The sequence below is a fragment of the Pithys albifrons genome, chromosome 6, assembly GCF_047495875.1.
Source record: "Pithys albifrons albifrons isolate INPA30051 chromosome 6, PitAlb_v1, whole genome shotgun sequence".
Taxonomy (NCBI): Eukaryota; Metazoa; Chordata; class Aves; order Passeriformes; family Thamnophilidae; genus Pithys; species Pithys albifrons.
This window is the reverse complement of record NC_092463.1, coordinates 18,164,517-18,179,706: the sequence shown is the minus strand read 5'-3', so window position 1 is coordinate 18,179,706 and position 15,190 is coordinate 18,164,517. Positions and strand designations below refer to the sequence as shown.

At 40.5% G+C, this 15,190-nt stretch overlaps 1 protein-coding gene across 7 annotated transcripts in view; it reads right to left on the bottom strand.

Annotated features, from left to right (window-relative positions):
* The window catches only part of FOXN3 (forkhead box N3), a 207,751-nt gene that overhangs the window by 66,213 nt on the left and 126,348 nt on the right, over window positions 1-15,190 (bottom strand). For all 7 annotated transcript variants that reach the window (XM_071557690.1, XM_071557691.1, XM_071557692.1 and 4 more), the window contains one exon: window positions 11,583-11,647. In XM_071557690.1, coding sequence (XP_071413791.1) covers window positions 11,583-11,647 — 65 coding nt within the window. The remainder of the gene's footprint in view (window positions 1-11,582; window positions 11,648-15,190) is intronic.

Here is a 15,190-nt window from a genome sequence, read left to right as displayed (position 1 = left end):
TTTATAGAGCTCGCAAACCCTGAAGCTTGAGATGCTTGAAGCACCCCTGCAGATGATGAGGCCTAGGCTGATATCCCTGCTCCCCAGCACCTCCATGCTCCTGCTCCTCAAGCTGCAACCCTTGCCTGCTGGGAAATGCACAGAGATTTGATACAAGTATTTCACTGAACCTGAGAGGTACCTATTCTTGATAGGTACCTTTACACACAGAGAAATAGGTGTACACATTGCTTTACCTGTGTGGTGTGAACTGATGATGGTATGAATGTTACCATTCCAAACCTATAGTTAAGTCATTGTTATAATTGCAGTGAATCCCATAAAATCACTTTGTAAATGTTCAAGCACTCAACGATTAAGAGGTCTTAAACCCTTTTGACCCCTCATCTTTGCATCAATAGTCCCTTCTGCATTCTTGGCTTCCATGTATATCATTCCAAGTTGCTTCTAATTTGATTTGCTTTGTAATAAGCAATAGAGTGAACTTTGACACTGAACTCTGAAGAGCCACCTTCTCCCAGATTGATATTAAATCCCACTTTTGCCAGTGCCTTTGACGGTGTTTCTTTAAGCAGCCAGACCACTCATTCGTGACAATGAGAATGGGGCAGAGGCACCAAATATTTAGCACAAAAAGGGAAATTATTCTGCATAACTGTGTATTTCTTTGTACATGTTCAATATATAAGATAACCACATGTACTTAAATGATTTTAAATACACACACTGGCATAGAAATGTTTGCACGTGCACAGCTAATCACGCGGGTCTGGCCTTAGCTATTTTATTTTCTTATGTTCAGGAGAAATCACTTATTGTTCTTGTTTCTGAGGAGAAACAACTTACTTAATATATTAATAGCAGAAACAGTGCTGAAACTCAATCTGTAGTTCACAACACAGTATTTCCTACTATAATGAAAAACAAAGTACATATTTATACAAAATAACTAAATCGTGTTTAAAAGATGCAAAGCGAGGATGTACTGTAGAAATATAAAAATGGAAGATATGCAGGAAGTGTTCTTAGTTCCTTGATTCAAAATATGCATGGATGTGAAAAACAGGACTGGAATTTCCCATCACTGTATGAACAATTTTAATTTCAATTTCACTTTATCCTTCTTGTGTACAAGGAAGTAGAATGACGGGTTAGACACAGAAATAAATACTGTCAGAGAGAAAGAGAATTTATTACCTTTATTGTATGCAATTGCAAGCAGTGTAACACTCTGACCTATAAAGAGAAGGGAAACTTAGAGAAGTTACATGTAAGATGAAGCCAAAGATCCTATAATCCTATTTGCAAATAATTTACTAAGATAATTTAAAGAACAGTTATGGGGTTTTTGCTAACTTGTGATCAGTATTAAATGCATTAAAGAGAGGTTAAGTTCTTTTACTGGACTAAAAGACTTACAGACTGTTACCTTCGTAAGAAAATGAGTTTATCTGTCTCTGTTGGTTAGAGAGGACTGTTTTGTAAAAATCTTTCAAAATCCAAGTTCCACTTCATCTTTCTTTCACAAAGAGTGAGGGATGTGAGGAAGAAGTGCTGTATACAATAAGTTCATGTTCACAGTCTACTGTCTTGGCAGGTTTACTTCAAGTAGTTTGAAATCAGCAGTGTAAAGCACTACTTACCCCAAAAGACGCTCTAGCTTTGGTTTGGGGGTTTCTGAACACACTGTACTTCTACTGAAAAAGAAAAAAAAATCTACCTCCTTCCCTCTCTTATTCCCAATTAATTTTTGGTTACAAATTTCAGAAAAATTAAATTATAAAGTCTCAGTTGTAAGCACAAACATGGCCACCTCAGAGCTCTGCATATTCTCAAGTGTACAACTGAAGAATTTCTAGTGGCAAGATTTATTTCAGTATCTGAAATCAAAGGATTTTTTCACATTTGGCTTATGTAACTCAGAGCAGTATATGCAAGCCACTGACCACTACTTCATATCAAGATGGCCTCTATTTCTCTCAAGAGCTCAAAGAAAACTAGGTTGTATTCCACTTCCATTAATTTGCCACTTTTTCTACATGTTTAAGAAATGCCTTTTAAAAAATCAACAACTTACCAATCTTTAACCAGCAGCACAGAGATCTGCTCTGACCAGCACAAAGAAATTCTTACCACGTTAGAGAAGGAAAATTATTGCCAGTGTTAACCATGAACAACATTAACACAGGCAGCATACAAAAAAACCATAAAACACAAATATTGCTTGGACTTCATCACCATCACTGTTTTTCCCATAATTTCCTTCTGTTTACTAGTTATGAAGCTTTGGCTTCCCCAGGGATGCAAAAACATGTAACTGCCCATCAGACAAGCAGGTCATAGCAAGAGCATCTTAAAAATTCCCAAACCTTCTGTTTTAATTCTCTCAATATAGGTCTGGCACAAGAAACCTGACAGGTAGTCAAGGAACAGCCCAACTCGACAACAGCTTTCCCTTGCTCATAGCAATCGGCATAGCACCAAAACTGCTCATAGCAACACAACTGCAGTATTATTCCTATTTTAGTAATCTCCATGTAAAGCACAGGCTTACGCCTCCCTTGTAGCTGTGCTCTCAAACAGACTCTAGACTTATGAAAGCCAAGATTGCTTCTAATATCAGCCACCTTCACATTTTGGGAATGCCAAACATTCACAGGCTCTCAGCATGAAGCATATGCTCCAGCTCATCAGCCCAGAGATTTTGATGGCAATAATCACAATAATTTCACAGTTACAGAAAATAAATCTCTCCATACTCTACCATTTTCCAAGTTACTACACAAATTTTACCACTTCTAACTGTGACTTGTTCAGAGAACTGCTCTTGTACAATGTGATCTAACTGGTGGTATGCTACATCCCTGTCACAGACCACTGAACCTTCCTACTCAAGACCCAGCTTAGCCAAAGTTAGCCTGGCCCCAAATTCCACTTGCAGGAAAGGTTTGATACCAACTGCTGCCAGACATCTCCGTCTCTGCAGTGATCACATCCAGTACTTCCCAGCTACATGACAGCCCCTTAGGTGATGCTCTCACTGTGCCGCCAGGCATCGAGCAACCCTGGGCACAAACAACCAAAACAGGCAAACAACACTCACTCTCGGAGCAGACCACAGCTCTTGGCTGGGAAAGGTAAACACAGCAGGATGTATGGCAGTCCTAGTAAAGGAGAAAGTCACTGAATGGGAACATGTCATTTCTCTTGCTCTATTTTGTCTCCATTTTCCTTCACTCAGCTGAAACCCAAGAGCCCCACACTTAGTTTTCCATTTTTAAGTAAGTCTCATGTATGTTAGGTGGGGTATGTGGGATGTGTCTCTGGATGAAAGCACCTCTGCTAATGCCTACAGAAGGGCCAGTGACAGAAAATACTTTGTCTAAAAAACCGAGATCAAGTACAGGCAATTTAAAGTAAGAGGATTCCAGTGTTCAAATTGCAAAGTCACAGACACATCACCTGCAGGACCACTCTGAAAAGAAACTAAGAACATATCTGAAGCCATTCAGCAGCATCCTTGGAGCAACACTACCTGTAGGTTAGACCTCAGCACTAAGCTCTGTCTGGACAAGGACTACCCACCTTCTCACCTCCTCCATCTTTTGGGCGACTTTCCTGATCTTTTCTTTCCTACACTGCAATAGCTATTGAGGCAGCCAGGCCAGCGCTGTGGGGACTTGCAGCAGCAGCAGTTCTCTCTCTGGTGTGTGCTGTTTACTGGCACTGCTACCACAACAGTTGACACTGAGGGTAGAACAGGCAGGCACACACAGGCAGGAACACTTGTGCCCAGAACCTCTGATGAAGGTTAGCCCCATGGTAGGACCTGCCTTGCAGCACTCACCCACACTCTCCAGTTGTCAAGGGAAGTAAACAAAGTCCGTAAACTTCATCTTGAGTCACTCAGAAGTAAGAATTTCAAAAGTCACTATGCAGGACTGTTACAAAACAAGCAGAGTTATCTGTAACGACAGCAGAGACACCTATGCAGATCTAAAACATAAGTTACTGAGTTCAAACACGTTAGGAACTTATCTTCGTGTACTCTGCAACGTGACCTACCATTACCCAGACCTGTCTGCCGTAGTTCAGTTTTTTTCCTTCTGAACTTCAGAGGCCAAAGGTAGCTCAGATGTTTTGGTCACAGGGAATATAAACAGTCAGCGGTCACATTTCCTTACTAATGGCTTTAACATCAATGTTAACAGGACCACACTTCAGGCACTTAAAAAATAACAGCTTTTGCCATTGTCTCACACACTCCACTAGAAAAAAGGGAGTAAAAAAACTACATACACACGCACAACTAATCCATGGCACTCTCTATGTATGTCCTACATAGAACACAGAGCTAAAAATGTCACCCCAAAGTGACCTTTCCTACATTCATCACTGCAAAATTCAGTCTCTCACTGGAATGTTTTATTGACTGCACAGTGTTAACGCCATTACAAAATCCTCTCACAAACACAAGCCCTTACCAGCACCCCCAGGACCCCAGCAGCCCCACCAGGATTTTACCTACTTTCCCAAATAAAGGAGAGCTCTACTGTTCAAATTACTCCCTTAGGGACACACTGCACAACCCCTCTGACTTAATTCTACTTCTTCAATAATACCACTACAAACACACTGAATGCTAATAATAAATAAATTATTCAAATATTCAGTCTCTACACACGCACCACGTGAATCATCTTCCTGAAAACAAACTCCTGAAAAGATTGGCAGGTACCTTTCATGTCAGGGGAAATTAAAAACAAAAGGAAACAAAACCCTCCCAAACAAGACAAACAAACAAAAAACTCCACAAAAACCACCAAACAACAATAACAAAAGAGGAGAGGAAAGAAGATGATTTAAATAATTATGCCATGTGAATGAAAAGTGATTTACTTTAACAAGGAGAGATAGTAGCTTTGCTGTTAATTCAGTAAGTTGACCAAAATCAAGTAATCAGCAAACAGAGCATGACTGCCACTATCATTTCAAAAACGGTGGAATGGAAGCTTACAGAAGCAGAAGTTGAAGAGAAAATACGGTGAAGTCAAAAGTCTTGGTGCTCTGCTGATGAGAGTAACTACATTGGAACTAGACACTCAAACCCCCACATCTCTAACCAAAACAATAATTTTCCAAGTGTATCTCACAGAGTAAGGAGTTCGATAGGGAAAAAAACCAAACCAAAACCAGAACACACATCCCTGCTAAAGCTAATCAACAGCTCTGCTTTTACAACCCCGTTTAAGGTTCTTCCATCAGTGGAGCATCAAAATACGATGCAGTGCCAATGTTCGGTAAACGGACATCTCTGGGCAGTGAAAAGCACTCTATTATCTCAAAGCACAAACCCAAGGAATTATAACCCCAAAGGGAAAAACATATTTAAATTCTTGGGAACATGAGATGCCCAAATATGCACTAAGAAATTAATGTTTCGTTGGATTTGGGCATAAGAGCTTTGTCCAAGATTGTGTTACAGATCACGGCACCTGAGTCACCACCATTCCTAAGGCTGGACTACCTTGAATTGCTTTTGGCCTTTTTTCTTATGGTCCTCATGACATTAAAGTACTATATAAGCTTACATTATCTGTAATACATACATTACCTTGCCATGTTCTTTCTGTTTGCATCACTAGGCAGTAGAAGAAAAGAGCATTTCTCTTCAAAGGTGGTTTTCTTTTGAGGTGTGACATACAATTCTGAAGGTTAAACGCACGTGAAACTTGCTGAAGCCTCTTGTCTTTCAGCTCTCCCGTTTCTCCTTCTCCTCAACCCTATCAGCACCAGCAGGAACAGATACCTTGTGTTCTAGGATGGGTTGTACCTCTGCCCTACATGCCTTGCACCATTCTGCTCGTGCAGTGAAAAGAGCAGATGAACTGAATTTACATCAGGAGAAAGAGGCCCACTATCCCTGCAGGAGCCCCTGGGTATTCGTTGGTGGGTGTTGACAAATACATTCCAAATTTTCATATTATTACAGAGAAAATGCATGTGGCTGCAGGCACACATCTTCTCTTAGTGAATTTGTTGTCAACCTCACTCTTGAAGGTACTGGGAACAAGTCCTCCCAAACTTCTTCAGAGAAAAGATTGAGTAGCTGGTGTGGGCAATGCTCATCCAATGAAACTGGTCCTTGCTGTTGTTACATTTTTATCCTAATGTCACTATTAACAGAAAGGCTGGATGTCTTCATTTATAAGACTGAACGTTTCTAATTTAGCATTCTCAAGGGAAACCCACAACAATTGCCCCCCTTCTGCCTCCTCTCTGCTGGTTTATTTCCACCTCAGCAAGTGCTTCTATTAAAGTCTCAAATCTGCTCTCTCATTTCTTAAAATCTACTCAATAGGCAAGAGATTAAATGGCCTATTTGGTCATTTCAAGGATTTTCAAGCTTGTTAAACAGGAAAGAGATCTCTGTACAAATGTGTGCATGTGTTCAAAACGAGCTGGTTCCTCATCTTTTTATGTGTAGGACATCTCATGTCTGGTCTGTCCACATTTCATACAAAATAAACTTTCTTATTAAAGATGTAATTTTCTTGCTCAATTAAGTCACCTTAATCAATCAAGAATAACGTGATCCGTGTGCTTTGGCATTTTCCATGTGTCAAAGTCTCACCTTACGGTTAGGTATCAATGTCAGCACACTAAAATGGGAAAGCCACCATCATGGATTGAGGGTTGATGCAGCACCAGTGCCCAGAGTTTCCACTTCTACTCTGCAATGAACTGTGGAGTCACTGTCTCACACTGGTTTTAGTGACACCTGACCCTGTGAAGATGGTGTCTTCCAATTCTTTCCTGTCAGAGCCTCTCACAGGTGGTGCCAGCTACAGCCATGGCAGCTGGACCAACACAGATCACATGTGGAGTGCTGGAACCATCAGTGACAGAAAATGTCTCTCTCATGTAGTGCTCTCCCAGAGGAGAGGAAAACAAATCATCCCCATGTAACCATCCTATCCTTTGCTCTCTTCTGGAGCATGAGGATGCCTCTCTATGCAGTTGATGGTAGAGAGGGAACAAAGCAGACCTGTGAGGTCTGGGGAGGGCAATCCCTCCTTTCCCAAGCTCCCTTAGCCAAGTGGAACCAGAGGCCACATGCAACTTCTTACTCCTTCCCTTCTGTGTCCTGGAGGGAAAGTGTTTTTCCAACCTTTCTTTCCATTCTCATTAGAAGAAAATCATGGCTTCAAAGGAAAGCCATGCAGTCTGAATTCAGTTCACTGACTGCTGCAATCCAGTTCACAAGTGTCAGCCCAGGGCTGCAGGGTCTCTGGAAAAAGAGCTTGTATCTTTGATGCAACATCCACAGGCAGCAGATTTAAATTGCACTGATTGTCAGCAGAGGAAGTGGAGGACCTTGTTCATACACCAAAGCAGACAGCATGGCAAGAATCACGGCTGTACCTTCAGCAGGTCAGGAACAACTGAAATGTGGACCATTTAGTCACAGCGATGAAATCCATCTACATTTTTGGCTCCAACAGCCATGAGGTCTGGATGCCCAAGTTCACTTTCCTTCCCTGGACGATGAAGAATCACTGACTGTGGTATCATGAGGCCCTCCTGCTGCCAGGCTTCAGCTAGAAACTCAGGAAACTTACCCAAGAACTGTTAAGCCTGGCAGATGCATGTTTGTCATAACCCAGAGAGGTGGCATTGCTTTCTGTCAGCCCCGGCCCAGTCATGGGACTCTTGCATCTTCTGGGGCAACAACACAGCTCTTGAGCTCCTGTTCAAACCCTCACAGCAGCATAACAGCAGATGCAGACCACTGTTTTCACCACATGGCACACATTTCTGTGCCAGCTGTAGTTATACCCATAAATACCTTCTACATAAGCTTCCTTGCAACTCAAGACAGACCAAATTTGATATGAAAAGACATGGTAATATGCTGCGCTCAGTTTATTAAAGTGTGAGGACAAATGTGATAAAAAGAGAGCGGTAACTTTGTTGGTTTTTCCCCCTCAAAATGGAAGCTGTATCTTTAAGAAACTAAATCAAGCCTCTCCATAGTACATTTACATCTTATAGGTGGCACTCAGCCAGTGGAATTTACATGAATGCTGCTAAAAGTTAACTTGAAGATGTATTATTAGTTTATTCAAGAAGAATGTTAGATATATTGAGAGAAAATTTTGTTATTATTACCACTGATCTGTGAGCAACTGCATCCTCAAGTCTGTAACATGAGCTTAAAAGCCAAGATCAGAGCAGAGGAACAAAACCGCCCTTTTCTCAACATGATACATTAGTTTTAAGGTCTTGAAGTTAATGTGACTATATCCCCATCTACCTCAACCATTGTAAGTTCCTGAAGAGTTTAGAACATGTCTAAGTCTTTTCCACCATAAGCACTTTTTCCTGCAATACATTTTATTAAATAAAAATGGAAGTGTTACGACAGATGAGAATAGAAAAAACAGCAGGAACAAAGGCCGTCCATACAGTAGCTTTTAAAAAATTAAGCCATGATTTTAAACAAACATGCAAGATGTACAATAACAAGCTACAAAAACAACAGAAAAAGGAAAACAGCAAGAGCAAAAACCTGTTTTATGTAGGAATCCTTGAGGCTGGAACACAGCAATGTTCCATGGATGCACAGATAAATTTTGAGAGAAGACATCAGTCTAGTAAGAGTGAAGGTCCCACCTAAATTAAGCTTTGCATGGGACTTCATGCGAGGACCAAAGAGCAGACAAATATAGGGAGCAATCCTCACCCAGCAGAAGTTCAAGACTTCAAAAGGAACCTGAACAGGTGACTTACTCAACTCAGTTACTGATGAGAGAGCTAATGCTGACAGCAACACTATCACAGTCCTCACAAAAGAAACTGAGGCAGCCATTTTGTATTTAATAAAATCACAGGCAAAAATAGAGTGGCATATTTATATTTTGTTCAATATTCTTCAAAAACATACAAAGCCAGAAAGGAAAGAGAGTTAATTCTGATAATTTCGAAAACATTAAGACACAGAATAGCTAAAATGAATTTTAGCTTCCTTTTCTCTTCCTTTGCTATTTTGACAGACACAGACTTCTCAGTCACTTCCTCCGGAGAGATATGTTAAACTCTTTACAATGGCTAAGATTACTTTGCCAAATAGGTCTGATATAAAATGAATGGAAACCAGGAGCAGCTAATTGTCCTTCTAGGCTAAAGAAATGCACTATTACTTACATTGTGAAATTATTTTCTCTTCATTCCCCAGACCAGAAAAAAGAGCATTTTTCTAAAGAACTTAGAAGAAATGAGGTGTGACAAGTGCACATGAATATCACATTTACTAAAATTACAGAATTATTCCATATTATTGACAATAACACACACTGAACATTCTTTTTGAACACAGCAAAACATTTATCACTAAAAATAGTTTCAAATCCCTTTGCCACCTAAACTTTTGCCAATCAAAAGGCAATACTGTAACTTGAAACTGATAGTTGAGTCACTTTTTCATTCTTCTGTTTGCACTAAGCAGGATATAAGCACTGGAAAAAAGAGGCTTAAGAGGGCCATGTAATGTAGGTAATTACAAACATCTACACCTCATCTCACACATCCCTGCCCCGCTACCACTCCTCTACACAGGTCCTATGGAAAAAGACAGAAGCAGCAAAGAGGTGGATGCACTATTTCCATGCAACCTGCTGAAGCCTGCACATGAAACAGCTCACTGTAGTGAAAAATTAATAAAAAACAGAGAGGAAGACAAAAAGACAGAAAGAAAGGCTTAGTTGACTTCTCTTCTTGTTCCAAAATTATAACCAGGACGTGGTAAGAGATTAAGTTAATGAGGTTTTTCTTCATACTCTCTCATCCTTTGAACCTCAGTTGTATCATGCATTATTACAGTCCAAATTTGCTGCATTTTCTACTTGAAATGGCAACACAGAATGCCAACTCAGTTAAAGGCTTGTTAGCCTTTACTAGTTGCTTGAAAAGGCAGTCATCTCTATCTTTCTTTCCGTTTCTTTAAAATATGTTGGAAAGTTTTTGGCTTTTAGCTTTTTGCCCTCAATTGGGAAGGCAGAAGTGTGCAGAAGAGAAAAGGGTAGAGAACAGTGTATCCTTCTTTATTGGGAGAAGGCTTTAAATAACAACTGAGATAGGAATGACTACAAAAATAGCTGTTATTTATTCCTGGTATCTTGCATCTTAAGAAAAGGCAAAACATTTGTGCCAAACAGAGTTAACAGAGCAGTTTACACTTTATAAACTCAAATTACAAAGACTGTGTATGTGTTCATACCCATTTAAAACCAGAATTGTTAAAATATTGAAAACAAAACAAGCTATTTCACAATAGTTCTTTAAAAAAAATAGAAAATTTAGGTTTTTTTCATTAGGAAGTACTGCAAAGGTAACAGATCTATCTGACTGAGACTAAAGCCAACAGCTGCCAAACTCCACAATTTATACCATCTCCCAGTGTTAAAAAATTATCTAAATGCTTTAATGTATTTAGACTTTGTTTGAACAGATCACATCATAGAGATGATGCAAAACAGAATTATGCAAATTCTTAGATATGCGCAAGGAAATCAGTTGAAAAATATTCTGATATAAACTTGAGATGCCGATGTGTGGAAGGTGAGAGCAGGACTGCCTGACAATTAATTATTTGCTTGTGTGCCTCATCATCAGTAAAGCACCATCCTAAGTGATTTGGATAAATGTTCCTGAGAATACTATACAGACTTTTCTGCCAGCAAGGAGGCCAGGAAAGTCTTGGCATCATGAAAATGAACACAAAACTGAGACACTTCATGGGTAAATACTTAGGAAGACCATAAAACAATCCTAAATGGTGGAAGTTACTTTTGCACCACAGAGAAACAGTTGCAGTCTGGGGACAGATTCCTGTGTTCCCAAGACACCTTCATTAAGAGTGATGGCAATTCTATCTACTTAATGGCAGAAATATAAACACACATATGAATACGGTTTTAAGAATTCTGGGAAGATAGACTGAAAATTTTGACCTATCAAAACTGCAGTCACAAAGCTTCAGTTTATACTGTCTGTCCAATGGAAATAAGATATTTAATACTGTTCTACGAATACAAGCACTATCAAACATGGTATGTTTCTTCAGACAGAAACTGCCACTGTTTTCCCCACTACAGCATTGCTACCTACCTTCTGGTACATTTTGCTATCCCTATAGTTAAGGAGTACAGAAAGAATCTCTCTCAAAGAACAACCTTGTTTCATCCACAGAGCTAAAAGTGGTGTTCCTGGAACATTTCCTTCTGGGCACTTTTTATCCACACAAAGGGAAAAAAACAAAAAGTCACCCTTCACCATATATTAGAGCAAGCAATTTAAGGATCTGAGGAAAGAAAAAAAGCAGCAACTTGCACAGACTACACTCACTGTACGTGGTAAATCGTCATTTTCAAGGCACCAGATGCGCAATAAAGGAGACAGGGTAAAGGAAACAAAAAAACATTTGGTTATTTCTTGCCAGCAGAATATTAAAAAAGCTGTGCAATTTGGAAAAGGTATTTCTTAAGTAGAACAGTTACTCCAAGATAGTATCTATCACCTACCTTGTAGAAGGGCTCCATTTCTCTTGAAAAAGGTGCTTCCTGGCCAAATGGGTGGACCTGATGTGCTAAAGGGAATAAGAAATAAGTGTAAAGAAAATCACATTTACATTAAACAATTTTAAGTTCCTATTTGAAGAAATTCTATTTCGCTTTTAAACCTAATGTAACATCATGGCACTTTTGCCTTGAAGCAAGGGTCTAAAATTTCATGTTAAATATAGATTAATTTGATTCAAGATTCACATTCTCTTCACAAGGAAAAATCTCCTCAGCAAAGCACACACCCACACTCTCTTGGAGAGAAGAAAGCAGTTTGGAATAAATAATAAAAAATCCCAAATCAACGACAAAAATATTTACTGAATTCTCAGTACAGCAAAATACACACCTCTTCCCAAAGCCATCTGCTCAAGACCCAAATGCTTTATGGCTTTCCCTCAGCCATGACAACAACGCTGTCCCAGCTAATGCATCTGCCTGGGGCAGCCTTGGCCAGACACTGGGCAGTTCCCATGATCCACTGGAGCCCTTTGCCCACGGAACTGTGCACTCCTGGCACCAGACAACACAGGGCTCAACACGCTCTCGGCCAGCACCAGCACCGAGAGAGCTTGGCCTTCGTCATGTGCTTGGTGACCATGGTGCCTCCTGCGAGCCCCCGGCAGGGCGGTGGCCATGGGGGCCCCTCAGGCTCCTCCCTGAGCTGGAGCCCTGCCCTGAATTCAGACACCGCCAGGTCCCTCTTCTGCTTTGCCTCCTGCTCATGCAGAGGCTGCCCAAAGGCGACGGCCTTCGAGGCGCCTCCTGTGACAACTGCAGCTGAAGACAACAGCATTTCAAGCACGGTGGGGAGAAGAGGGAACACTGGTATGATCATCTAAACCTTGTTTCCTTCATTGCCTCAGAGCAGCCCCACAGTGCTGTGGACAACAGACTGCGAAGCATCCAATCCAACAACCTGCAGTGCCAGTGAGTTGGAGAAGGGAGGCTGTGAGGAAACCTCTCCTCAGCAGCCACCCACAGCCACATCTCTCAGTGGAAGGACCGAAGGACTCAGACATAGAAGGCAACCTTCTCTTCTCCTAACAGTGCTGCTGACCACTGTTGCTGTGGCACAGCTCACCCTTCCCATGGCCACCCGCAGGCAGTGCTGCCCAGAGCAGGAGTGCCCCCACCACTCCTGCCGTGTGCACAGTCCTCACAGAGAGAGGCACTACCTGCAAGAGCAGCTCACTCATGGCATCAGATGGCTCAGGAGCAGCAAGCATTTTAAAGCTACTGTCCCTGGGAGAAATAACTAAAAACATAGAGAAGACTTGTTGCAGCCTTGCCAAGGCAGGTGGAAGAGACAGACTGCCAAGGAGTCTTTCCTGTGGTCGGGAAACAGGATACAAAATCCTCTACAGCTTGAAGACAATCACAGGTGTTCTTATATACTAAGCTCTTATTGAAATCAGCATCATGAAACTATGCTATCAACATATAAATAGTTGCCCTATACCTTAATGCAAGCACAATTTAAAAGTAAGGGACTAAATATTCTACAGTACGATTGCTGTAAGGCACTCTGCCTTTTTGAGGTAATCCACCTTCCTCTTTGGATGCAAAGTGTGAACCAAGTTCCACACTCCATTTCTACTCACACTTTTGTCTCCTCTTGAGCTGACCATTGCTGTACAAAATGTAATGAAATGCAAAACAGGTGTTGTCTACTACATTGACAGCATCAGCAAAGTTCTAATAAAATACCATATGTAAAAAACACACTGTTTTCACAATTATTCTGCAGATACGCTTGTGCTAATATATAAAAAATTCACCATGTTAAATAAGGACAGATCTAAAGACATTACATGAGTACAATGCATCACCTGCAATACTCCTGAACAAAGAAGGGAGTTGAGAGAGAGAGAGAGGGAGAGAGATCATGAGCAAAATGACGAAAAAGAAGTAAATGTTCATTCTAAGTGCTGGAGTGTGTGGGGCACACTCTGAATACACATGCCCATTTTACAGGGCTTAACGCAACCACTTGTTTGTATTCCTTATAGTAAGTGCCAGCTCTTCAGTGTAGCTCCTCAACTCACATAAAAGTCAAGAGCTGTTGAGGACATTCACACTCCTGTAGGATTCACAGTCTTACAGTGCATCAGAGGTCCAGATAATCTCTGGAACAGGACCCATCAAACTACAAACAGCATACTATAGCATAGTATGATAGTGTACAGATCTGCCAACCAGAAATCACCATATGGCAACTACATGCTTTTCACAAGCCCAAAGGAAAAAAAAAAGATTAACTTCTAAAATGAAGTGGTAGAAAAAACTCATTGCCAGGCTGTTGTATGCCTGTAAGTGGGGGGAAAGAGGGCTAAAAAAAGGAGAGGGAAAAGCGTATATATTTGAATAGACAAAATGTCTCCACTAGAGAAATAAAGCAATAGTGATTTATTTTATGTTCCAACTTGAAAAAAAGCCCAAGGCTCTCATAAAAATCTCCATCTGATTCAGCACAAACCCACATGAACTAAGAAACTTAACTGTGTCTTTGCAGAGAAGGAAGTTAAAGAATTCAAGCATGTAAATAATGTATTGCAGCAACCGTCGAACCTCTCAAAACAACAAACTTTTGTGCTCGCAGGGCTTGGCTGAAGTTTAGCTATGCCTGATCTGTGTTGGATAAATTCTCTACCTGTTCTCAAACTTCAGCATGTCAAGTCTCGGAGGGTATTAATTATTACAACATATTTCAAGTTGACAAATGACAGAGTTGAACTATCTCTCACTTTAAAGTGTTCCAAAGCTGCTTCCTCCCTGTTCCAGATTAAGAAACAATTTGAAGAAGTTCATTCTTCTAAAGATCATGGATAACAACACAAATTTGTTCCATCCCAGGCATGTTTCAAATAAAAGGTTTCTTGACTGCAGCCTGTAAGCTACAAGAGAAGACTGGCTGGTTCTCCTACACATATTCTGCATTTAGACAAAATAAAAATGCAAAACCTGAGGTTATAATTTTCTTTCGTAATCAATACATGCTGTAAGATTTATATTTATGCAATTAGCATTACTGATGGCCAAGTTTTTCCCAAAACTTACCAACTAAACATACTGACTAAAGTAATATTTTATTCCTAATAATTCCCTACATGGCTACTAAAAGAAAAGCAGTAACTAGTCTGAACTTTTATGTCAACTTGAAGAAACCTGGGGCTTAATAAATTTTTGCTATGCACAGGTTTGGACTGGCATAACTCCCAGAAGCAGATGAGAACAGGGCACTTGCAGGGGTGGGTGGAAGATGGACTTCAATCAACCATAAAGAGTTGAGATTTCAAACTTAAAAGGACTTTCAAAGAACAATTCATACAGTTTATGAATTAGACAACTTGTGAAACACCATCAGTTATCTGTCAAGGAACATTGGTTTGATTTGCAGAAAAGACTATTGTTTCAAGCATACCCTCAGCCAAAGGGATATCCAGGCTGCAACTGTATTTGTAGCAAATGCATAAAACAGGATCCAGCGGTACAAGTTCACACTGCTCCAGTGCCCCATCCACCTCTCTCTGAAGTCACTGGCACTGCAGCATCTGTGCACCACCACA